Source organism: Polyodon spathula, chromosome 17 (genome assembly GCF_017654505.1).
Source record: "Polyodon spathula isolate WHYD16114869_AA chromosome 17, ASM1765450v1, whole genome shotgun sequence".
NCBI lineage: Eukaryota > Metazoa > Chordata > Actinopteri > Acipenseriformes > Polyodontidae > Polyodon > Polyodon spathula.
The window spans coordinates 37,725,988-37,752,718 of NC_054550.1; the positions used below are offsets into that span (position 1 = coordinate 37,725,988).

At 44.3% G+C, this 26,731-nt stretch overlaps 1 protein-coding gene across 9 annotated transcripts in view; it reads right to left on the bottom strand.

Annotated features, from left to right (window-relative positions):
* LOC121330280 (serine/threonine-protein kinase MRCK beta-like) overlaps window positions 1-26,233 on the bottom strand; it is a 66,032-nt gene extending 39,799 nt beyond the window's left edge. For 8 of the 9 annotated variants that reach the window (XM_041276667.1, XM_041276671.1, XM_041276666.1 and 5 more), the window contains exons 1-2: window positions 25,548-26,233; window positions 3,705-3,796 (exon numbers count right to left, since the gene is read on the bottom strand). In XM_041276667.1, coding sequence (XP_041132601.1) covers window positions 3,705-3,796; window positions 25,548-25,722 — 267 coding nt within the window. In that variant the 5' untranslated portion in view covers window positions 25,723-26,233. The remainder of the gene's footprint in view (window positions 1-3,704; window positions 3,797-25,547) is intronic. The other variant, XM_041276670.1, reaches the window with a different exon arrangement.
* Window positions 26,234-26,731: the final 498 nt, after the last annotated feature.

Consider the following 26,731-nt stretch of genomic DNA (forward strand, 5'->3'; position numbering starts at 1 on the left):
GTATGAACCACACCGTACTGAACTGGGATTTCATTTCTAACACCACACAAGGACATACCCTAAGGAAGCGTCACTTCGATGGCTCAACAGAATGCTTACAAAGCAAACCTGCTGGACGACAGCAATAGCCTGTGGAAGGAATTCAGTGGCAGTGCGGACATGCGGCAGGGCTGGGCAGGAAGGAGAGCCCGCTAATCTGGACAGGATGGTCTTGCTACAGCACTGCCAGCAGGTGGCCAGAGGAGAGGAAGCCAGGCTGGAATGAATGCAGAGAAGGGTCTAAAGGAAATGCACACTGCATCAAAGTCTTCTTGCACCTGAATATTATACTGCCTTCAAGTGCGTTTCAAAGGAGATTAAACAGGAGTAAAGTCCTTGGCTGTACTGCGACATCACAGACTCTGGTATCTGCAACACCAACCTTGTCATGTGATCTGGGCGCTCCTGTAAAAGGGACTCCTTATCATACCACAGCTCTGCCACTTCAAATTGCCAAAGACCAAAACAAAAGCTCATTAAAATTCATGTCCATAATCACTCTTTCAAAATCGCATGTCAAACACAACAAATCAAAACAGGAACAGCAAATCAGCCATTCCCTCAATCTCTCCGGCAGTGCAGAGGCTGAGGAAATGTCCCTGGAAATGAGACTTCACAGTGCTCGGGAGCCTGTCCTCCAAATGCTCTGACTACACAAACAAATACATCATTATTTCAAGTAATGTGTGCTTGTGTCTCCAGAAAATCCATGTGATGATCACAGCACTGGCAAGTGACACTCCAACCATGCATACTGTACCCTACAAGAAAACTCTGCATGTGACACTCTAACCATGCACACTGTACCCTATAGGAAAACTCTGCAAGTGACAGCCCCTCCTTGACAGTCAGATCAGTGCTACAGTATACACAGAGTCAAAGCCATCCTGTAACTGAAGATCTTAATATCCCAAACCTGTGTGTAATAAAGCAGTTACAGCAACAAACATCAGGCACGTCCAGGCTTCGGTTGCAGAGCGCACTGTCACCTGGGCTGCAGTACTGGTCGCCTCCACACACCAAGTTTCACTGCTCTTCAGTGACTCTTGTTTCTATATAGAACTGCAAAGAGGCCGGCTCCCTTTCTAATGGGTTTGTGATGTATCTTACACCAATGAAGACAACTTCGGTGCAAGTCAGTGGGATGTAAGCAGAGGCAGAGAGACAGACTGTGTGGCTGCAGAGCTGGACAGATAAGAAGAGCAGGGCTAAGCCTCACTTCTCAACACCACCATCCTCTATCAAGTATATTCCAATGCACTCACCAACAAATATACAATTAGAGGAACTGGCAAAAAGAGCCTTCCTGTCAATTTGAAAGGTTCTACTGTAAAAAAACATATTGGGGTTTTTAAGCCGGCTTGTGTGGGTGAAAAGGCACATAATCCGTTTCAGGAAACCACATTTTGTCACAACTTCCTCTCTCAGAAAATAACCTTTTCCTGAGGTTTTCCTGGATATGGTCCCATCCTCTCTGGTTCTGTAAACGGATTGAAGTCTCAGTTTAAACTGACAGACATCCTCCTGACTCCCAAAAGCTTACACTCTTCTTCAAGGACCTCAGAAAGCCCAGTTTCTGACAGTCCCAATGCAAACATACAATAATATAAAACTATTCTGTTTCTTGCTCAAAGGAAGCAGATCAACATTAACCAAGCAGCTATTAAACTTCAGTGCCTCTGAGTGCTGAAAGCACCCTTCAGTAACAAAGAGGACTGTAGGCGAGCCACAGAGTCTAGAGAAACCCTGACCCGGATCTGACGTGCAGGGAGTTCCCTTACCTGGGGTTTCCACCCTTCCCTAACCCTAACCCTAACCCGGATCTGACATGCAGGGAGTTCCCTTACCTGGGGTTTCCACCCTTCCCTAACCCTAACCCTAACCCGGATCTGACATGCAGGGAGTTCCCTTACCTGGGGTTTCCACCCTTCCCTAACCCTAACCCTAACCCGGATCTGACGTGCAGGGAGTTCCCTTACCTGGGGTTTCCACCCTTCCCTAACCCTAACCCTAACCCGGATCTGACGTGCAGGGAGTTCCCTTACCTGGGGTTTCCACCCTTCCCTAACCCTAACCCTAACCCGGATCTGACGTGCAGGGAGTTCCCTTACCTGGGGTTTCCACCCTTCCCTAACCCTAACCCTAACCCGGATCTGACGTGCAGGGAGTTCCCTTACCTGGGGTTTCCACCCTTCCCTAACCCTAACCCTAACCCGGATCTGACGTGCAGGGAGTTCCCTTACCTGGAGTTTCCACCCTGTTTTCACAGTAGTTTGTCTTCTTTATTCCATACTAGTTTTTTTGTTCATCTTGAAAACAAGGAAGTACCTGTTTTCAAACACCTAACAGATCTCTCCATGCACAACTTTGTGCTACCATTTAAAACTTGTCAAAGAATTAAACGGAATGGAAACCATGTAAAAAGAACACAGTAGCAATACAAATCTGGGTTATAATAAATATATAAGGATGAAATATAACTAGGCTTATAAGTACTTACAGCAAAAACTGTTTATTATTTAATAGATTTTTTTTTATTTTTTTTTTTATTTGGGCTCTTATTTCCGTACATGGAAGAAATTATAAAAGGGATATTTAACAGCATCTGGTGAAAAAACATACAAGAAATGACAGCACTAAATTACCAGCACAGGAGTGTCAAACCACTGCTGCTGAAAACTCCCACACTCAGGCTACAACGCTGCTGTGTTGTTTTCAGCTGGATCTCATTTGAAGTCTTTGCTGGAGAGGTTACACACTGACTCAGCTCCACTTTCCTGACACTCCTCTGAAATCAGCTCTGTTTACAGGGGGATTTCCAAGCACAGAAGCACAAACAAACATGCCTTGTTAAATCAGTACTGTTTAAAACACAAGGAAGAAATAAAGGTCAGAACGACAGCATTGTGCCCAGGGCCTGGTGTTCCCAAAAACAGAGCTGCAGGACTGGGACAAAGATGCAAGCAGCTCTGCAGTGCAGGATTGGGACAAAGAGACAAGCAGCTCTGCAGGACTGGGACAAAGAGAAAAGCAGCTCTGCAGGACTGGGACAAAGAGAAAAGCAGCTCTGCAGGACTGGGACAAAGAGAAAAGCAGCTCTGCAGGACTGGGACAAAGAGACAAGCAGCTCTGCAGGACTGGGACAAAGAGAAAAGCAGCTCTGCAGGACTGGGACAAAGAGACAAGCAGCTCTGCAGGACTGGGACAAAGAGACAAGCAGCTCTGCAGGACTGTTAAGATGGTGCCATTCCTGAACTCACTGCAGGCACTGAGTTCTAGCGGTTTGAGGCATTTCCAGCTCATTAAATCAAGGCAGGATGCTACAGATCAGTAGGTTGTGGAGTCCCGCCATTTGAAAGATGGTACTTCCTTGGGTTTCTGAAAGGAATGTTTAACTCTTTCAGCAACTTTAGGAGAAAGACTGCCCTAATGAAACAGCTCAGTGTCTAGAAAAAAAGATTTTATATAATATATATATATATATATTCAGATATTATCAGTAGTTTAGTGGTCTGCTGTTTTGTGCTGTTACTCGAGAGCTGCTGATGGGATTAGTTTAGTCTGAGCACTATCGAGTGTTTAATAGTTCTGGATGATTGGTTCCACTATAGTACAGTGCCGTTCATATTTCAAAGTGCAGTGTGTAATAATGGAGACCCTCTTACCTCGCCGAATGCTCCTCTGCCAATAACCTTCAGCATTTCAAAGTCATCTCTATGGAGTCTCATCTCCTTCACTGCGGTTGTGAAAGGTTTCACTGCAAGAAAAGCATAATAATACCGAATAAAATATACATGTTACAAAGAAGAAAACTCCTACTAAAAAGAGACACAGCCCAGGCTGGACATCAGTGATCTACATACAAATAAACTACTAAAAAGAGACACAGCCCAGGCTGGACATCAGTGATCTACATACAAATAAACTACTAAAAAGAGACACAGCCCAGGCTGGACATCAGTGTTGTGCATATAAATGAACTTGTCTCCACTTGAGGAAGCGGACAGCCTCTGTATTCTATTCCTTCAGCAATACTCTTACTGAGACCTACTCAGTAAATGATCTAACGGCAGCAGCACTGAAATGCGCATTCATCTGCTGGTGTGGTTCAGTCTTCATTAACATCACTAATGCAGCACAATACAAATACACTGGAAGGAGGTTCTCGCTGCAGGTTTACGAGTTTAATGACAACAATGTCATGCTGTTTCAGATCATTAAACAGGTATTTAAAAGGATCAGCCAGGTCCAGGTAAAGTGATGGTCAGAGAGAGTCTTTTCTTGAGCTGGGTCAGTGCACAGCAATCCATACCCTGTATCCTAACACATGCCCAGGACCACTGCCTGAGCGGAGAGAGCCTGACAGTAATCTGTCAACACGCTCATAATGTGTTGCAATCTGCAACTGTAATATTTTTTTATTATTATTATTTTTTTTTTTTATTAATGCAGTAGTCACCAATTATTTTTTTATTATTTTCTCCCAAGTTATTATTTAAGCTCGGCTCACTGCTACTACCCCCCATGCTAACTCGGGAGCAGAGAAGACGAACACACGCTGTCCTCCGAAGAGTGTGCCATCAGCCAGCCAACTGCCTCTTTTCACACTGCAGACACCATGCAGCCACCTCGGAGCTACAGAGGCAGAGGACAACACAGCTCCGGGCAGCTTACAGGCAAGAGCTACAGGCGCCCGGCCAGACTACAGGGGGCGCTGGTGCGTGGCGAGCCGAGGACACCCTGGCTGAATTAAAACCCTCCCCCACCCTGGGCGGCGCTCGGCCAATTGTGCGGCGCCCCCTGGGAACTCCCGTCCATGGTCAGTAATGGAATAGCCTGGATTGGAACCAGCGATCTCCAGGGTATAGGGCATATCCTGCAACCCACACAGAGCGCCACTCGGGAGCCCCTGCAACTGAAAGATTAGCTAGAATAAAATGAAAACGTCTCATTAATGCTGGCTTGTTGCAGGCTGGTAATACAGTAAATAACACAGTCCTGACAAATGGCTGAACTCTGTTAAAGTGATTAGATATACAGTATGCACTAGAAGACCACACTAGCCATGAAGCTCAACTTGTGTGGTCACTTTATTAGGAGAATTCACCCTGTGATACAGCAGACTCTACTGTAAACTGATCAGTAATTGTCTTTGGTAAAAACGTGACACAGTATTCCTTCATCTCCCAGGTTGTGCTCTCTGGGATAAGACTGTTAGTTGTCTGGTCAGGAAGCCACTATGTTCCCTCTTTCTCAGATAAGTGCTTCAACACACCTTTATCCTCTACAGTATACTGGCTCTCAGAAACACTAGACATACAGCCTCCCGCAGGCTGCCACATGAAACACAGGTAAAGGGTCTAGCCAGTAATGGGAATGGAGTTTATGCGTCCTGTCCGTTCAGGGCTTTTTACCATACGTGGACAAACCCTGTGTGCAGACAGTGAGCCCCATAAGCACACCACTGTAGTTATACATCACTAGCCAAACCCTGTGTGCAGACAGTGAGCCCCAGAAGCACACCACTGTAGCTATACATCACTAGCCAAACCCTGTGTGCAGACAGTGAGCCCCAGAAGCACACCACTGTAGCTATACATCACTAGCCAAACCCTGTGTGCAGACAGTGAGCCCCAGAAGCACACCACTGTAGTTGTACATCACTAGCCAAACCCTGTTTTAAACAGCACACTTCTGTCTTACAGTAACCATAAAGCACATCATGTCCGTTTATGTACAGGACCACTAAGAGAGTGAAGAACTCCTCCTGAATAAACAAGGTGTCAAGGGTATTAGCGGTTCTTAAAAACATTTCACACAGACCCTACACAATGTGGGCACGCCTTCGACAGACTGAAAGCTTTCTAATAGACTGGGTGGGCAGACTGTGCACAGTATGCAAAGGAAGACTGCTGCAATGCACTGCCTATAGCAAAACAACACTGGCTTCTCCAAGTCACCTGTGTATATGTTCTTGCATTCTTAAAACAAACACATTTAAAAATAAGACCGCATGCATTCCAACATCCCAATGTATTCCAAGCAGGGGAAGCACAGTCCTAGTGGTCTGATAGGAATCTGAAATGAATGATGGGTAAACAGAAAGGAATCCTAGCAGTGCCATCCCTGTGAGTGTGGTTTTGAAGCCCTGGTTGCAGACTGAATTGTGGGCTTCAGATGGAGCTGGTCTCAGTGCTAATGTGATAATGCAGCTGAAAGACAGAGATTCACAGCAGGCTTTCTCGTGCAGATGGGAACCGAGCAGAAGGCATCGTCCACTGGGAGGAATGGACTACTGGAAATACCTAACTGTCTCCTTTTTGAATTTACTTGAAATGATCTGAATTAGGCTACTGTGCTTTCAAACTACTTCAGGAAACTAAAACAGAATCTTCGGAACATTTCTGATCTGCAGTCAACTACATAGCAACTACATAGCCACTTAAAGTGATCTATGTGTTTTATTTCACAGAACAAAGCAAGGTTTTTAAATGGAAAAGACTTTCTGCTTTTGCTACATAGAAAATTCAACAATAAAACATGGTGCATCTTCAACCCTTTCTTTTTTTACTCCAGGCTTCACATGTTTAACATGAAGAATAAGCACAGTTCCTTATTAGTGCTCTTCCAATTGTCTCCAACAACAGCCTAAGATTTGAAGTGTTTGTTTTAAATGAAGAACTGCAGATTCTGTGCAGGTGCCTGACACAGAACAGACCCCCCATAAACACAGGAGTATCATCTGAAGAGCTTTATTCACCCTGAAAATGAAAAGCACGCTGGCACACACACGCGCACGCACATACATACACATACAGAGCGCCAGTGCAGCACACAGCAGTGCATTGATAGACTGAGCCACCATCCTCTTCCTCTGCCATTAGAGCAGGACGTTCATTTCATTTTCTACAGCTGCTCATTAGCAGGACGTTCATTTCATTTTCTACAGCTGCTCATTAGCAGGACGTTCATTTCATTCTCATGTAATCTGTTGAATCACAGGGCGTTACATGAAGCACTGTGCTGATGCATGAGAAATGTTTGCTATTCTTTTTCCACTTCAATGTGACACTGTACTTTGTCTACTAGAATCCTGCTTCAGTGGTATTTAATGAGCGATTGAGGCAGTTACAGAAGAGAAGGTAAAGAGGTGTGTTCAGGTAAACAAGACACACTGCCACAAGAAGAAAGGGGCTTTAGAGCAGTTTGTATAGAAAGCTGTGAGAGTATTTGTGTGGGCTGCTTCGCTACAGTAAAAGCCAGCAGAGCTCACAGCCACAGGCTGGCTTACAGTGTTGTAGTTTGTAAAAGGGTCAGGATCTTACTTTTTTTTTTTTTTTTTTTTTTTTTTTACTGATTTGACACTATTGGCTATTGAGACCAAAGTTTCCTTTACACAGTGTTCCTGGCAAGACAACTCAGACTGACAGCAGAGCTACACAAGTCATGTAGTTCATTTTCCGAGTGAAATATAAAATGAATTGGTTTGTTTTGTTGTTTTAAAAATCAGCGAATGTCTGGCTGTTGAAAGCCAGTTTAAAACCACAGCAGACTGGGACCCTTTCCCTGGTTTCTATTGTATCTGCAGACCTGCAGCAGCAGAGCACACTCTTCTCTGGCTTGAAAGCACATTCAACTTTAAAATGAACAAATGTGATCAAAAAGTACATGTGCTGTATTACACTGTCACTCACATGTAACAAAGTTTCTGTCTAGAAGTAACACTCAAGTAGAGCTACGAAGCAGTTTCTAGTTAATGGTAAGCAAGTAATTAATAAGTCTCTCTTTCTGACTGCATTTGTGCATGAGTGTGTTGCGTGCGGGAGTGCATCTGTGAGTGCGTGCATGCAAGAGTGCAGCTGGCCGATTGAAAGCAAACAGTCGCAAGAGAACGGTTTAAACACTGTGTGCTGCTTGCAACCCAGTCTCTTAACAATAGGGAGAAAGTCAACAAGCAAATGAAAAGCTATGGATGACAATCTAGTGGCCTAATGTTGCTATTAAAATGAACTCATACAATACAAGGCGTGTTCCGTTCAGTTCTACGAAGCCTGGCCTTGCCCTACAGCAGCTGCTCATCGCTAACTGTGGTTTTCAGTTTCTCCTGTGGAGTCACCTGGAGAGACGCACTAACATGTGTTACCAGTACTTTGTCAGCCTTACGTACATTTGCTTGTGTGATTTTTTTAAAAGCACATTTCAGCCCTGCACTTACCTACCATTTGCCAATTAAAGAGATATTAAAACTTAACCTATTAAACTTGATTTATGATCAGTGGCTGTATAGTATAGTGACTAATGTCTAAGCAACATAAAAAGGCAGAAAAATAAACGCAACAAAACCTTGAATTTGCTCCCCGTTTGAATCCATCACTAATCCTGCCAGACTAGCTGATGTACAGAAGGGAGGTGCTATTTAGATCTGGACTGATGACCGCTTCACACACGAAGTTTATCAGCTGATCTTTGCGAGTGCCAGACTTACTAGTTACTGGAGTCATATCTAAAGCTAGGTATTGAGGCCAGGATGAAATTCACGGTTTACAATGCCAGACCTCCAATGGCTCATTAAGAACTAAAATATAAAACAAACTCATAACGTTCAAATATTGATGTCAAATGCAAACCTGTCAACAGAACATTAGAGAGGAGTGTTTTCACAACTCCGCATGTTAGACTCATTCACCCTCTCTTGAAAAACCGTAGAGCAAAGCTACTGCTCTTACCACTGGACACTATCAGCACAAACAGACACACGATTGGAACTGCAGGCAAGGTGCTTGTGCGTACGTATGTCACTCATGTTTAAAAATGTACTGCTTGTCCAATCATGATGAAACCTGCTTAGAACATTCTTTACAACAAGTTTCAGAGCGCATCAGAATCTAAACTAAACCAGAGTCACAGAGCTCCGGATACTGCAGCAACTAAACCAGAGTCACAGAGCTCCGGATACTGCAGCAACTAAACCAGAGTCACAGAGCTCCGGATACTGCAGCAACTAAACCAGAGTCACAGAGCGCCGGATACTGCAGCAACTAAACCAGAGTCACAGAGCTCCGGATACTGCAGCAACCAAACCAGAGTCACAGAGCTCCGGATACTGCAGCAACCAAACCAGTCACAGAGCGCCGGATACTGCAGCAACCAAACCAGAGTCACAGAGCGCCGGATACTGCAGCAACCAAACCAGAGACACAGAGCGCCGGATACTGCAGCAACCAAACCAGAGACACAGAGCGCCGGATACTGCAGCAACCAAACCAGAGTCACAGAGCGCCGGATACTGCAGCAACTAAACCAGAGTCACAGAGCTCCGGATACTGCAGCAACTAAACCAGAGTCACAGAGCTCCGGATACTGCAGCAACTAAACCAGAGTCACAGAGCTCCGGATACTGCAGCAACCAAACCAGAGTCACAGAGCGCCGGATACTGCAGCAACTAAACCAGAGACACAGAGCGCCGGATACTGCAGCAACCAAACCAGAGTCACAGAGCGCCGGATACTGCAGCAACTAAACCAGAGTCACAGAGCTCCGGATACTGCAGCAACTAAACCAGAGTCACAGAGCTCCGGATACTGCAGCAACTAAACCAGAGTCACAGAGCTCCGGATACTGCAGCAACTAAACCAGAGTCACAGAGCTCCGGATACTGCAGCAACCAAACCAGAGTCACAGAGCGCCGGATACTGCAGCAACTAAACCAGAGTCACAGAGCGCCGGATACTGCAGCAACTAAACCAGAGTCACAGAGCTCCGGATACTGCAGCAACTAAACCAGAGTCACAGAGCTCCGGATACTGCAGCAACTAAACCAGAGTCACAGAGCTCCGGATACTGCAGCAACTAAACCAGAGTCACAGAGCTCCGGATACTGCAGCAACTAAACCAGAGTCACAGAGCTCCGGATACTGCAGCAACTAAACCAGAGTCACAGAGCTCCGGATACTGCAGCAACTAAACCAGAGTCACAGAGCTCCGGATACTGCAGCAACTAAACCAGAGTCACAGAGCGCCGGATACTGCAGCAACTAAACCAGAGTCACAGAGCTCCGGATACTGCAGCAACTAAACCAGAGTCACAGAGCTCCGGATACTGCAGCAACTAAACCAGAGTCACAGAGCTCCGGATACTGCAGCAACTAAACCAGAGTCACAGAGCTCCGGATACTGCAGCAACTAAACCAGAGTCACAGAGCTCCGGATACTGCAGCAACTAAACCAGAGTCACAGAGCTCCGGATACTGCAGCAACTAAACCAGAGTCACAGAGCTCCGGATACTGCAGCAACTAAACCAGAGTCACAGAGCTCCGGATACTGCAGCAACTAAACCAGAGTCACAGAGCTCCGGATACTGCAGCAACTAAACCAGAGTCACAGAGCTCCGGATACTGCAGCAACTAAACCAGAGTCACAGAGCTCCGGATACTGCAGCAACTAAACCAGAGTCACAGAGCTCCGGATACTGCAGCAACTAAACCAGAGTCACAGATAGCTAAACCGTGATACTGCAGCAACTAAACCAGAGTCACAGAGCTCCGGATACTGCAGCAACTAAACCAGAGTCACAGAGCTCCAGATACTGCAGCAACTAAACCAGGGTCACAGAGCTCCGGATACTGCAGCAACTAAACCAGAGTCACAGAGCTCCGGATACTGCAGCAATTTAAACCAGAGGCACAGAGGATACTGCAGCAACAAAGCAGAGTCACAGTGCTCAAGATACTGCAGTAATAAACTGTGAGTCACAGAGGAATACTGCAGCAACTTAGTCACAAGCTTGGATGTGCAGTTGTACTGTGGCAAAGTACTCGCCCCTGTGTGTATTTTGTGAATGATGTGATTAGTAATGGTGTATAGTCTCGGTACAGCTGCTATAAACGGGTCTGTATAACACGCGTGTTTAAAATGTATATTTTTATTTAGGCACAAGGGTTATTAATTCATGTGCAGTTGTACCGCGACTCCAACTGAATGATTGATTAGCAATCGAGGAGGTACAATAAAAGCAGCATGTTTTCACTCACTCAGGGTTGTGTGTTCGGTGAGTGGAGAACAGGATTGGAAACCGGGAGGTAATGAAAATATTAACAATAGTAGTAAAATATCAGCTCACAGTGTTTTGTCTGTATAGTCCATTTTGTTTGTCTTTTTTTTCGTGTGTGTTTGTTTGTCTTGCAACCTTTTATTTTCTGACTGTTCATTTATTAAACGCTGAGCGCAAGGAAGTGCTCAGCTTTCCCAAATCTCTTTGTTTATTTCCTGGTTCCTGTTTCTGGTCTGATGTCCCCACTCCAGCCGTCTCTGTGACAATCACTTTTATTAAGAACATAAGAAAGTTTACAAACGAGAGGAGCCCATCTTGCTCGTTAGGTTGTTAGTAGCTTATTGATCCCAGAATCTCATCAAGTCAGCTTCACCAATATTACTGGGGAGTTGGTTCCAGACCCTCACGATTCTCTGTGTAAAACAATGCCTCCTATTTCCTGTTCTGAATTTCCCTTTATCTAATCTCTATTTGTGATCCATGGTCCTTCTTTCTTTTTTCAGGTTGAAAAAGTCCCCTGGGTCAACATTATCAACACCTTTTAGGATTTTGAATGCTTGAATCAGATCGCTGCATCGTCTTCTTTGTTCAAGACTGAACAGATTCTATTCTTTTAGCCTGTCTGCATATGACATGCCTTTTAAAACCGGAGTAATTCTGGTTGCCCTTCTTTGCACTCTTTCTAGAGCAGCAATATCTTTTTTGTAGCGAGGTGACCAGAACTGAACACAGTATTCTAGATGAGGTCTTACTAATGCATTGTACAGTTTTAACATTACTTCCCTTGATTTAAATTGAACGCTTTTGACTATATATCCGAGCATCCTGTAGGCCTTTTTTATATCTTCCCCACATTGACTAGATGAAGACATTTCTGTGTCAACATAAACTCCTAGGTCTTTTTCATAGATTCCTTCTTCAATTTCAGTATCTCCAATATGATATTTATAGTGCACATTTTTATTGCCTGCGTGCAGTACCTTACACTTTTCTCTATACAACATAATTTGCCATGAGTCTGCCCAGTTCTGAATCTTGTCTAGATCATTTTGAATGACCTTTGCTGCTGCAACAGTGAAAACAAATCCATAAACTCTCAGATGTATAAAAGCTTGTTCTTACTGTTTAAAACCACAGGTTTCGGTAGCAGCGGTGGGGTTTCCCGTCTCTATTATTGAACCCGACGCACCGCACTATTTCGACATCGGTTTGGTGGTTGGAGATACTTTCTATCCTACAGCAACCCAAGCAAAGACTCCCAAATGAGAATCCCATGCTGGACTGTTGGTTTACTCTGGGATTGTGTAGGTCAAACCTATCAGCAATGCTACTGTCTTATCGGAGCACTTTTGCACTAATTTCATTCGCTCAGAAAGCACAGTCCTTTATTAGGATAACATTAGCTCTTGCTCCATATCCAATGTCATGTGCCATTGTGTTTTTGGAAATGGGTTATCATCACTACTGGTTATTAAAAACACAAACAGATTTATAAACCAAAACTAAATAAAACAGCGTCCTGAAATCCTCTCTCTCCTCTAAATCATCATGATTAAGCACACCCTCCCTTTAACCTTACTGAATCTCAGTCAATCAGGGTGCCACGGCTCGGAATCCCAGTCAATCAGAGTACCACGGCTCGGAATTTCAGGCAATCAGAGTGCCACGGCTCGGAATCACAGTCAATCAGAGTGCCACGGCTCGGAATCTCAGGCAATCAGAGTGCCACGGCTCGGAATCACAGTCAATCAGGGTGCCACGGCTCGGAATCCCAGTCAATCAGGGTGCCACGGCTCGGAATCCCAGTCAATCAGAGTACCACGGCTCGGAATCTCAGGCAATCAGAGTGCCACGGCTCGGAATCACAGTCAGAGTGCCACGGCTCGGAATCTCAGTCACAGTACCACGGCTCGGAATCTCAGTCAATCAGAGTACCACGGCTCGGAATCTCAGTCAGAGTGCAACGGCTATGAATGAAAGCTAATCAGAGTGCCACGGCTCGGATCCCAACCAATCAGAGTGCTCAGTTCACCCAAGGCATTTTATTAAAACAGTCTAATTAAATCTGCACAGCGCAAGTCCAAGTTTCTAAAGGCACTCTCTTCTAGGAATACTGCACTATATCTACCAAGCGCTACACTGAATCGTCTTTAACCAGGGTCTCCTCTTGAGCTTGAGGAAGGAGGTTCAAGCTGCTGGATTCATCCACTTACTGTCGACCTTCAATGCCTATCACAATGAAATGAGTTTGCCAGTATACCACATCGAACTGCATTGTATGATTCAAAAAAATGATTTTACTACCATAACAATTCACATACACTTTCCCATGAAGGAACACTGTCCTAACCACATAGTAACCAGACTAGGTGCTTGTGACTTCCACAACTTACCATAACATACATTGTACAGAGGGGCGTAATGGAACAGGAGTATCTGATATACTTTAAACAGCTTACTTCAAAACTTTAAATCTTTTTTTTAATGTTAAGAAAAGCCTTTGGCAACAGCCACATATCTGGCAATTGCACACAAGCAATCCAGCCCCTCTCTGCTCTCATCCTGCAGCACAGCCAGGCTCGCAGGTTTGGAACACAGAATATCTGGAACTTACTTCGATTCTAATTTCTGCTCATTTCATTCTAAAAAAAAAAAAAAGACATGGTTCCGCCAAGACTTAATGCAAGAGAAGCAAAAATCACAACTGAGTAACTGAAGGTCTGCTCATCACTACAATGAGTCACATTCGCTTCACAGCCACACCAGTACTGTGGGTGTGAGAAAACACTGTAACTGCATTGAAATGGTATCATAAACATATCCTATTACCATCAGAGCCATGTTTAGCACTGCAGAGCATTTACAATAATGATATATCCTATTACCATCAGAGCCCTGTTTAGCGCTGCAGAGCATTTACAATAATGATACAATTAGGCAGAGACAAGGATATGATAATGTGTGTGTGACACAGCCAGGCAGAGACAAGGATATGATAATGTGTGTGTGACACAGCCAGGCAGAGACAAGGATATGATAATGTGAGTGTGACACAGCCAGGCAGAGACAAGGATATGATAATGTGAGTGTGACACAGCCAGGCAGAGACAAGGATATGATAATGTGAGTGTGACACAGCCAGGCAGAGACAAGGATATGATAATGTGTGTGTGACACGCCAGGCAGAGACAAGGATATGATAATGTGTGTGTGACACAGCCAGGCAGAGACAAGGATATGATAATGTGTGTGTGACACGCCAGGCAGAGACAAGGATATGATAATGTGTGTGTGACACAGCCAGGCAGAGACAAGGATATGATAATGTGTGTGTGACACAGCCAGGCAGAGACAAGGATATGATAATGTGTGTGTGACACAGCCAGGCAGAGACAAGGATATGATAATGTGTGTGTGACACAGCCAGGCAGAGACAAGGATATGATAATGTGTGTGTGACACAGCCAGGCAGAGACAAGGATATGATAATGTGTGTGTGACACAGCCAGGCAGAGACAAGGATATGATAATGTGTGTGTGACACAGCCAGGCAGAGACAAGGATATGATAATGTGTGTGTGACACAGCCAGGCAGAGACAAGGATATGATAATGTGTGTGTGACACAGCCAGGCAGAGACAAGGATATGATAATGTGTGTGTGACACAGCCAGGCAGAGACAAGGATATGATAATGTGAGTGTGACACAGCCAGGCAGAGACAAGGATATGATAATGTGAGTGTGGCACAGCCAGGCAGAGACAAGGATATGATAATGTGAGTGTGGCACAGCCAGGCAGAGACAAGGATATGATAATGTGAGTGTGACACAGCCAGGCAGAGACAAGGATATGATAATGTGTGTGTGACACAGCCAGGCAGAGACAAGGATATGATAATGTGAGTGTGGCACAGCCAGGCAGAGACAAGGATATGATAATGTGTGTGTGACACAGCCAGGCAGAGACAAGGATATGATAATGTGTGTGTGACACGCCAGGCAGAGACAAGGATATGATAATGTGTGTGTGGCACAGCCAGGCAGAGACAAGGATATGATAATGTGTGTGTGACACAGCCAGGCAGAGACAAGGATATGATAATGTGTGTGTGACACGCCAGGCAGAGACAAGGATATGATAATGTGTGTGTGACACGCCAGGCAGAGACAAGGATATGATAATGTGTGTGTGACACAGCCAGGCAGAGACAAGGATATGATAATGTGAGTGTGACACAGCCAGGCAGAGACAAGGATATGATAATGTGAGTGTGGCACAGCCAGGCAGAGACAAGGATATGATAATGTGAGTGTGGCACAGCCAGGCAGAGACAAGGATATGATAATGTGAGTGTGGCACAGCCAGGCAGAGACAAGGATATGATAATGTGAGTGTGACACAGCCAGGCAGAGACAAGGATATGATAATGTGAGTGTGGCACAGCCAGGCAGAGACAAGGATATGATAATGTGTGTGTGACACAGCCAGGCAGAGACAAGGATATGATAATGTGAGTGTGGCACAGCCAGGCAGAGACAAGGATATGATAATGTGTGTGTGGCACAGCCAGGCACAGCAAAGCTTGAGCAATGAGGCGGCAATCATGGCTGCATCAGATAAAGAGTCTGCCGACTTCCTACCAGCACTTCTATATATTATTCATTTGTTTAATTTAATTTGGGAACAGCTGTAGCTCCAAATCTGTCTCAGTCTCACAACAGCATCTGACTCACCTTCCTTCCTTTGTTAGTGTGTCTGTGAGATCCAGTACAGGAACATGCAGTCAATTCAAGGCAGAATGCACTGTAATGCCACCCCTGTACATAGTCACACAGGATTTTGCTTTGTTCTAGGAGAATGAGTAAGTACATCATCATGTATCAGGATCCCACATTTATCCCAACTATCTTCAGCAAAACTTCTCCCACAATTGCCCAGTCTTTACTGTCCAGCCCCTTTTACAGACCTTGGATTCTACAGTTTGCATTTTTTCACAAGTTCTGTTAGCTCGGGTGCTCTTTCTATGCAAACTCTGCACATTTCTTAGTGCTCCTGTTGAGAGCAATGCATGCTGCAGAATTACAAGCATGGCTTTTAGCAGGATCACAAGCTTTATACAGCTGCGTCTGTTTAGCCAGTCCTTAAAGACGCTATGGACCCAAACTGTGAAGTGAAATAAGCATTTCCCTTGGAAGCAATAAAGAAATTTGTGTTTCCTGAACAAAAAAAAAAAAGTTTGAAATGGTGGGTGGGAATTTGATTCACTCTGGTTTGATGAACACAGGAAATGTTCACAGCAGTTTTACCACAATATTACCACAATATTAATAGCTGCAGAGGAGAGCTGCTCAGGAAACTGCTGATGTCATTTCACATAAAGGATATTCAGGGGGGTCGTTTTAAAGCTGGCTCAGTTTGATGATGGAGCACCACAAGCATTAAATCAATGCGCTAATGAAAGCAGTTACTATAGCAGTCAGACTACAGCAGCAGCGCTCTGGCCAATGGGAAGACTGCAACTTTAGCTTTGTTGAGTGAACTTTCTGTGGGAAGGTCACAAGGTTGCTGAGGTCATGAGAAACCCCCAGAATGCCACGTATCCAGGCTGCGCCGCGAGCAGTCATTAAACTTCACACCTGTCTCAATGGGCTTTTCTTTGTGCTCCTTTGCTGCAGAAAGGGAAACAGTTAGATCAACCGCTGATGTTTGGATTGTGTCTGTGAAACAGCCAGAACTAATACTTCTGCAATCACATGGGAAGTGGAGTATCTGAGTGGAGATCTCGTTTTTATTTTCTTCTGTTTTATCTATTTATTTATGCATTTATTCTCCTGCTCATGTATTTTCATTTACTGGGATTATTGTATTTCCTGCTTGTATTTTCTGTTCTAGCCATGTAAAGTGCTTTGAGGCATTGCTTTTGTGAAAGGTGCTATATTAAATAAAGATTGATTGATTTTGATTTCTATTAATTTCTATCCTTTGTTATTTTCATCGAGACTGATGAAACTGGTAAGCGGCTGGGTTACAGTCGTGGCTGATTGTGATGTCATCGTTTGGAACTGACTGCACAGCTGAATGGAATACTGAGAGATGCCTCAATGAACCGTACCGGCCCCAAGAATACAGCACGGTAAAAACGAAACGTGCAACTCAGCTTCTCTGTCATGAGTCCTGGAATACAGCATGGTAAAAACAAAACGTGCAACTCAGCTTCTCTGTCATGAGTCCTGGAATACAGCACGGTAAAAACAAAACGTGCAACTCAGCTTCTCTGTCATGAGTCCTGGAATACAGCATGGTAAAAACAAAACGTGCAACTCAGCTTCTCTGTCATGAGTCCTGGAATACAGCACGGTAAAAACAAAACGTGCTACTCAGCTTCTTGTCCCGTGTCCTGGAATACAGCACGGTAAAAACAAAACGTGCAACTCAGCTTCTCTGTCATGAGTCCTGGAATACAGCACGGTAAAAACAAAACGTGCTACTCAGCTTCTTGTCCCGTGTCCTGGAATACAGCACGGTAAAAACGAAACGTGCAACTCGGCTTCTCTGTCATCTGTTCTGGAAAACAGCAGGTGAGAGCAGCACTCTGACTGGCTGAAAGGGCCTCAGTAGTCTGTAACATGAATGAAATTAAGTATTTTGAATGTTTGCAGATTTCTAGGTGAGCCAATACAGACTGCAGTGTAAAGGAAAACACAGTGGCACAAAGTTTATGCAATGAAACAGATTTGGTTATTGGATGTCTGTTAATTTGTAGTTCAGCTCCCTTTCCTGCAATACTGCCCTTACAGTTGCTCTAACAGCTATTATTGCATCTGAACCACATCCCTGCTCTTCTCTCTTCTGTGAGAGATAATGAGCTGGGATCTCAGACTTGTATCTGCTCTGTAAACATGGATGCTCAGGAATTTCACAGCATGCTTTACAGAACCACTAGGGGATTACCACAGAACAGGCCTGCACACATTGTGCAGTACTGGCAGGTACACTGGGCTGATGCAGGTCTGGCTATTCTCACTGATCACACGCAGACAAGGGTTTAAACAACTGGGACCTTCCGCTGTCTGAACTGTACAGAGCACTTCCCAACTTGCACGTTAAACAGCATGAAATGTGGTGATGGTGTTGGGTTTCCAAACTACCGCAGTGTACAGTACTGGTGCAAAATACAATTGGCTGAACTATATTTAAAATAAAATCCTTTCTAGATGTCAAGACAGAGTGGCAGTACTCTAGTGCAAGAATAATCAATAGAGCGGAAGGCTTTATTGCTGCTCTGCATCTCATGACATGTAAAATGAGCACCAGCGCACAGCCCTGGACTGCTGGAGACGACACAGCTCAGCCGGGTCACTGTCACTCACTCAGTACTGAGGGTTTCCCCAGGGAAACTTCACTCAGCCTGCATTCCACAGCTTGCTAAAACTTGCTGGATTTATTTTGTCACACGCTGCTCTCACTATATAAGGCTTGAACTTGCATCCAGCTGCTCCGCATGCACTCTGGTTACTTCAGCATTTGAACACAGTGCCAGAGCAGGAGTTTGCTTCTGTGAGGGTGGAGCTAAACCAAAACAGGGCAGCAATACTGAGCAGTGCTGTAACATGAGCTGCATGGTATGTGAAGGGGATACACACGCCTGTATAAAGCATTACAGAGCTGTTTTACTCACTGCTGTAACATGAGCTGCATGGTATGTGAAGGGGATACACACGTCTGTATAAAGCATTACAGAGCTGTAACATGAGCTGCATGGTATGTGAAGGGGATACACACGCCTGTATAAAGCATTACAGAGCTGTAACATGAGCTGCATGGTATGTGAAGGGGATACACACGCCTGTATAAAGCATTACAGAGCTGTAACATGAGCTGCATGGTATGTGAAGGGGATACACACGTCTGTATAAAGCATTACAGAGCTGTAACATGAGCTGCATGGTATGTGAAGGGGATACACATGCCTGTACAAAGCACTTTCCAAACCATTGAGCATTGCATGAAGTGAAGGTGGAGTAAATCCCTTTTAAGAAAGCTTTTATTTGGAGTAATGGCAGCTTTCCCTGGGTTACAGCATCAACACAGGCACCAGGGGTCTGGTCATATAACAGTTTCTTATGAGACCAACTACACTTTAAACACGCTCTGCATTTCACATGGAAAAAGAGGAATATCCGCTTCAAATAGGTTTACTTCTGTTCAAGTGCAGCCTGCTGAGACACCAAACAAGGCATTTTAAAAGAAGTAATGCAAGAGTTACAATAATGAGAGTCTGAGAGGGACTGGACAAAGTGCAAATTCCAGTTCCATAAACAGCAATGTTTGTGCCAAGAGTTCAAAGTACTGTAATAAACAAAATTAAAATGAGTCGTTCATTTTCATCTCAAATGTATTAACAAGCCTGCCAAGAAGCATCCCCAGCAGCTCCACTATAGAAGTGCAGTCAGGTGCTGCAGCAGCAAACCCCAAACTGCAACGCTGCAACATTGAGGCTCATGCCTTCCTCAGTGCTGTGCAACACAGGCCGTCTGTTTGTTTCAATGCTGCCAGTAAAACAACTTCCAAGACTAAATACACTGTGAAGGTGAAAAAAACTCCATCAGACGAATGCCTTCTTCCACTAGCTATTTTTACCTTACCCGTGTTTTCAAAGAGAACAAACAGGTGCTGTGAGTGGGGTCCCCTTGGACACCACAGAATGGTAGCAGTTCTGGGTGCTTTAAGAGTTCAGTACCTCTCAGTACTCTCGGGGTGTCACAGTGGAAGACAGCCCCTACTGACCAGCTCTGACAGCACCCTGACATATTAGCCATTAGAGTAGAACTGGCAGCCCCTCAAACATGGCTTTACTTTAGAAAAACACAGAGTGCAGTATTTGAACTTCTTGAAAGAGTGAAACCTGTCCAGGAGCCTCGGCTACTAGGTGCAGCGCACAGATTTTCTTTCTTTAGTTTTTTTTTTTTTTTTTCGCAATCTGTATTTTTGCTCTTACTGTATTCTAACTAAATGTTTTTGCTCTTACTGTATTATAAATGCCAATACATCAGTTGGCTGCTCTTTGCTTTTTCAAACACACACCCAGTTTATTCAAGTGCTTCCTACAGTAAGCACAGATTCCACACAAAAGGTCAATGAAAGCCAAGGCCCTGCCCTAGGCAGTCCTCAACCAGCCACTTCTTTCACAGAAGGCATGTGACGAGGCAAAGCAGTTTTATTAGCACTCTGCTTAAAGGCATGGTGTCCTATTGTTCACAGCAGTGTTACCATAGACACATGTCAATGTATAAACACATCATGAGCAGTAAACCGGTCTGGCAAGGCTGGCTGCTCCCTTTGTTTATGACACTAGGAAGGAAGCTGCAGTGAGCAGCCGAATTAACAGCCCTGTTAAAAGTCTTACTGTACTCTGTTTGGGCATGGGCCCGGAGGCATGAAGTGGATCTGAATCCCTCTGAAAAGCTGGTGCACACAGATCCTGCTGAATACTGCACTGGAGCAGGCAGTGACGTTCAGTTAGTATCCTTGGCATGCAGTGCTGTGGTTTCCACCCAATTCCCTGCATGTACTAATTCAGATCCTATTGAAGTGCAAAGCACAAGGTTTTACTGCAGTATTTCCTCTCCTCGTAATGAAAAGAAGATCTCAATTAGAATGCCTGTTAAAAAGGGGGTTGATGCCACACTTGGCAGAGGCCCGGGACTGCAAGACACTGTTTCAGTCAACTAGACACTCAGGGATTTAAATTGAAAAACAAACCACTCTGAAAAGCCAGCTGATGCTTTGTAGGGCTTTCAGCAGAATGATCCAACATTTCCTAGAATGTCAGCATCAGCACACGTTTACAACACTGAGGAATGTGTGCTTCCCCATTGGGAGGTTTCACCCCTCAGGATTCCAGGCATTCTCTTTTCATTTTGCAGCCTGGTAATACTGTGGATAAAGTATTAGACTCTACTGCAGGAAAGTGCTTCCCATTTCCGCTGGATCCAGTTTCACCAGCTTGATCAATACACTGAGGCTGATGCCTGCAAGTGTGATGCAAGGCATTTGTTTCCAACACAAGCAGCATGCCTGTTCTTACTATTGATCTTTGGAAAGACAGAATTTATTCTTTGTTTGTGAGGAGATCGACTCTACACGGCTGTGTCACCACCATCTGACGTGCCTGGTCTTCAACAAAGCCACTGAAAGTTGATGTAATGTTTCAGAAGAATTAAAAGCAGGGCATTGGTCTAGAAAGACGGGCCAAGTAAATCAATGATAAGCCACTTCGTAGAACTCACAATATTCATCGAGTTTCACACTGGTTCCACACTCACAATATTCAATCAAGTTTCACACTGGTTCCACACTCACAATATTCAATCAAGTTTCACACTGGTTCCACACTCACAATATTTATCAAGTTTCACACTGGTTCCACACTTGAATTAAGGTTTGCTTGTTACGTCTTCCTACATCTACAGTATGCCAAAAGGAGAATACTGTACCCCCCCCCAAAAAAAGGAATCATGACCTCTGCTGACAGCAAGCTACCGTACAGGGAAAGTGGGACCATCACAGTGCTTTTTCCCCCCCCAAGGGCATTAGGTTTAATTGCCTTCTCTTCTTACATCACAGGATTTTCACATTTCTAAAAATGCACTCCCATCTGAAGCTAGGCCTCTCCCGAACAGCAAAGCGTCCCCACTCAATAAGAAGAGGGATGGGTGGGGATCCAGACTGTTCTCAAAGCCACAACCCAAAAATCTTTGTTTAATAAAGATTTGAGCAAGCAGTAAAAAAGTATATACACATATCTACTATTTGAGGATGTAGCTGTACTGCAGCTCTGGTAATGTGATCGCACGTCAACGATTCAGTTTAACTGCCAGGAACAAATTATTCCATAGAATCCGATGCACGCAACAATCACCTTTGTTTTTTATTCTTGCAATACTTTACAGTAATGCTTTAAAAGCACTTTGAACAATTTCTGAAGTGGCCTATCAAGACCAAACAATGGCTTGTCAAATCCATTGACAAAGACCATTTCCATTTGTGCACGTGGAGTTGAATTAACCAGCTCACATCCAGTCAGCCAGACTGGAGGCCACAAAGGGGTTATCAAATATGAATTGATTGTCAGTTTCTCTTAAGAGCAGGAACCTTGCCCATGCTCTACTGTGGTGCACTTAAGTAGCAGGGATATTGGAGGGAAGTTGAAAGCAGGCCTGCCCAATCCTCACATGAGGGTTAATCTATTACCCTGCACCAGCTGTCTCCCATTCCCAGCCTTTTCCAGCACTGCCACCTTTATTAGCCCACTTATTTGCCACTAACAGTCAAGACACTGAGACGTTAATCAGAGTAGCCCAAGCGCTTCTACAGAGTAGCCCAGTGACTGTGAGCTATTAATCACCAGGAGAAACCATTCCGGACACTATAGTGGGATCTTGCAATGGGACTCTGGGTGCTTACTCTAGCTAAAGTAATTCACACCTACACTGTAGCTTTCATTTACTTCAATACCAGAGCTAACGCTGGTTACCTGTAAAGGTAAAGTACCTCTAATCATGTGTGGGCAAACTATGGAAGAATGTAAAGATTCTGATAGATAGACAGATATATAGATATACACACACATTAATATATATACACACACACACACACACACACACACAGTATTTTTTTTTTTTTTTTTACATTTTTGTTTAAAAATTGAACAAGATTATGGGACGCTATAGAATCTGTCATGTGAAGTCCCACCAGCAGTGAAACAGAAGTGAGATTAACTCTAATGGTCACTGCTACTGTTTGAAATGTTCCCCAATACAGACGATGTGCCGGACTGACTTACTTAACCAGCGGTGGGACTCTGAGCAGGGCATAGCTTTGCTAACCCTTGCCATGGCTCTCCAGCACTATGCTTGTATGAATGCACACTCTGCTAGGCACAATAATGCAGCACAAAGTATGTTTTCAGAGGAAATTGCAACGAATGAATGCAATTCTACAGACCATTGCTGTGAAGAGTCAGGTGTGTGTGCAGCATGCAGGGCAGAAAGCATACACTGGATTTCTGCAATAGCTTTTTATTAGAATTGTGTTCATCATGCAGAATGGTTCTCATTCAACACATCCCATTCAGTAATTTGGTTTTGACAAACACAACAGTGAACAAAAAAGTTGGAGTTTGGACTGACATGGTCAGGAAACTGAAAACTAGATGCCGCCCCATGCAGGTTATATCCACCCATCTTTTTCAATTCCATGCACTAAACTGGCAATGCACTTTTAACTTTAAGGCTGTAGGAAGTTTTAATTGCATGTGATTCTGCAGCCCTCTCTCAGATCTAGCAGCATTGAACGATTGCTCATTTATCTGACACATCAAAGGTTCCTGGAATGCAAGACTGCAATGCATCAAGAACACCATCAGGAGTCAGTTTTATGGCTGCCCTTGAACTCCTGTTAGACTTACTGGAAGTTATTAGTAATCTACTAGTATCACAAGACAACTCCAAATCCTGCGTACTGTAACAAGCAGATAATTCAGCTATTCCTGGATTTTGAACATGTGGCACTGCTAATAACTATATATAGACTCGACATGGCAATGTTATCACAATGCCAGTGTGTTTATTATTCACAGGGCTGCTCACAATGCCAGTGTGTTTATTATCCACAGGGCTGCTGACAATGCCAGTGTGTTTATTATCCACAGGGCTGCTCACAATGCCAGTGTGTTTATTATCCACAGGGCTGCTCACAATGCCAGTGTGTTTATTATCCACAGGGCTGCTGACAATGCCAGTGTGTTTATTATCCACAGGGCTGCTGACAATGCCAGTGTGTTTATTATCCACAGGGCTGCTCACAATGCCAGTGTGTTTATTATCCACAGGGCTGCTCACAATGCCAGTATGCAGTATCTGGGCAGAGGAGGAAATGTCCAGTCCAGTGCATCCTCCAGGGCTACATTCCACGAAGTAACACAAAATTCTGCTGTCTAGACACTGCACTCTGATTGCCTATCATATTACTGTTAATAAAACAATGAATAATCCTCTCCCTGAACCGAAACCCTAACCTCAAGGTCAGTATCCTATACTGCAGTCATTGCACATCTAAAGCGTTTTTGTTACTTTAAAAAAAGTGACCAGAGGTGCCGACTTCCTCAGTTGTCCTGACAGGTGCATTTTGTGGTACCTTTGTAATCACTGTGCATTCCACTCACTAGTAATCCTATTACTGACATCAATACAACACTGCAGGAAGCGAACCCTCTCAACGTGTAACTCGGTATAGGAGGACACAGAGCAGGAGAACCGGCTTCACTTGCTGGGAATACAGAAGACACTGTAGGCCGAAATGTCAACTTAATGAAAGAAATAACTAAACAATGAAATAAATAAAACAGAAAAGCAACAAATACGCCAAAGGTTATATGCCTAAGTTCCGCTATTGCAATAACCTCAGAATTAGTACTTTACATTTCAACTGATAAAGTAACATTGACTGCATGAGTGAATATAAATAAAGAGATATGGCCTCGTGTCCGAAAAGACTGGCTGACTTGCGAATCCAGCCCATGTCCTCGTGCAGGCCTCTGCTGTAGTGCTCGTGCACATATTATTACTGTCATCATTTAAAAACAGTTTCTAAAACAAAACAATCAAATTATGAACACAAGTAAAAAGGGTGTTGCTCCAATGTGAATACAAACACCCAGTCACCACACCGCCTCTGCACTGATGTGTCTACAGCTGGGGTGAGTCGCGTTGTCATCTCTGTTTCACTCATAGGATACCTTTTAATTATGAAGCAGACAGGCAGGAGGGCCCCTGTCTGAAATGATGCACCTCTCAAGCCAATTCCTGCAAACAGCACAGAAGCTCAGTTTGTCCTCTTATTAATGCCTTAACCCTTCAAACCAGTTCAGAGAAATTCACTTTGCAGTGGAGTCTCTCAATATCAATGGCTAGTAGCTTTTCATCTGTTATCTTGTCATATCTGTTTTGTTCTTTCTGTCAGTGTTAATAAACTACCAGCATGCTTTGTAAACAGAAAGTGAAGAGTGACGGCTCAGTGTTTTGTTGTTTTGGTATATTTTCATGACAGTTCATTTGGTTTTGTCATGTCAGATAAACGACCACCCCAGGAATGCCTTGTATAATTATCAATAAGCTTCAGTGCGATTTTGATTAAAGGATCACACGGGACTGTCAATCTGAACATCATGTGCATAGCAGACCTTCGTTCCCCAAAACAGGCATTAGTTTCTGCATGTTCAAAACCCCACGCACAAAACCGCATGCAACTTTACAATGAATTTTACATTTTCACCCAACTATTTACGTCAACAGAGGCTTGAACCAAACCCGTATCGAAACGTAACTGGATGAGTGAACATGGATGTTTATAACACGAGCAGTACAGCGCTGCGGCCCCGACACGAATACTCACCCCATTCCAGAAACTCGGACACATTCTTCTCTCTTCTGAGGGGCGAATTGCTGCATTCGTTATACAAACAGATCAAAATATCCAAGAGCGTCTCTACGCTGAGAGAACTTTCATTCTTCAAATGACCATCCAAGAGAAGCTGCTCCAACTTCTTCAGCCTCACCTTCGCTGACATGTTTCAGCAACAAAAACCGCGACAATTCCACTTGCACGAAAAGACCCGATGAGCGCAAAGCCTTACGAGAACTGGGGGGAAAGGGTGTATCTAGACGTGGTGAGAAAAGAACATCTCGGACGTGCACAATCAAAGTAAATCCTGCATTGTTCTAGATCTGCTGTACTTGTTATGACTGGAGGCAACGCAGGGTCCCTTGCTTTCAGAATCGAGGCCCAGCTGGTCCCATTAATTTTAATCCGAAACAAATCTGTACTTTCCACTTGGGGTTGGCAACGGCTTGTTGTTCAGTGTCGTCCACGGCTCTGTCGCAATGTCTTGCATCTGCAGCGGCTTGCTAACAATAATAGGCTGTTAATATTTATATTTTTGCTATGACATTTTTTTTTTTTTTTCGGGAGGGGGCTGGGAATCCAATCCCTTTTTTCTAACCAGCTCCCAACTGTTCAACTGTGTGGAATATGACTGATTGCTCGTCCGTCCAACCCCTGTGTCTCTCTCAGCCTCGTCAGCGAGTGAATCCAGACCTGGACATAGGGCCCCGCCCACCCCGCCGGAAACGCTGGGGCTCTGGGTGACGTCACCCGATGATTGACAAGCACCGGGAGATAACAGGCACTGACTTCATCCTCCGTGGAAACACCGTCCGACGCGCTTCGACGGTAACGGGAGGCGGCGGGATTAACCCGTTCTTATAGCTAGCAAGTGAGATTCAGATACAGTGGATTACAGCCCTGACAGTAATACAGCGCTGCTTTTTATACAGCACTGACAGTAATGCAGCGCTGCTTTTTATACAGCACTGACAGTAATACAGCGCTGCTTTATATACAGCACTGACAGTAATACAGCGCTGCTTTATATACAGCACTGACAGTAATACAGCGCTGCTTTATATACAGCACTGACAGTAATACAGCGCTGCTTTATATACAGCACTGACAGTAATACAGCGCTGCTTTATATACAGCACTGACAGTAATACTGCGCTGCTTTATATACAGCACTG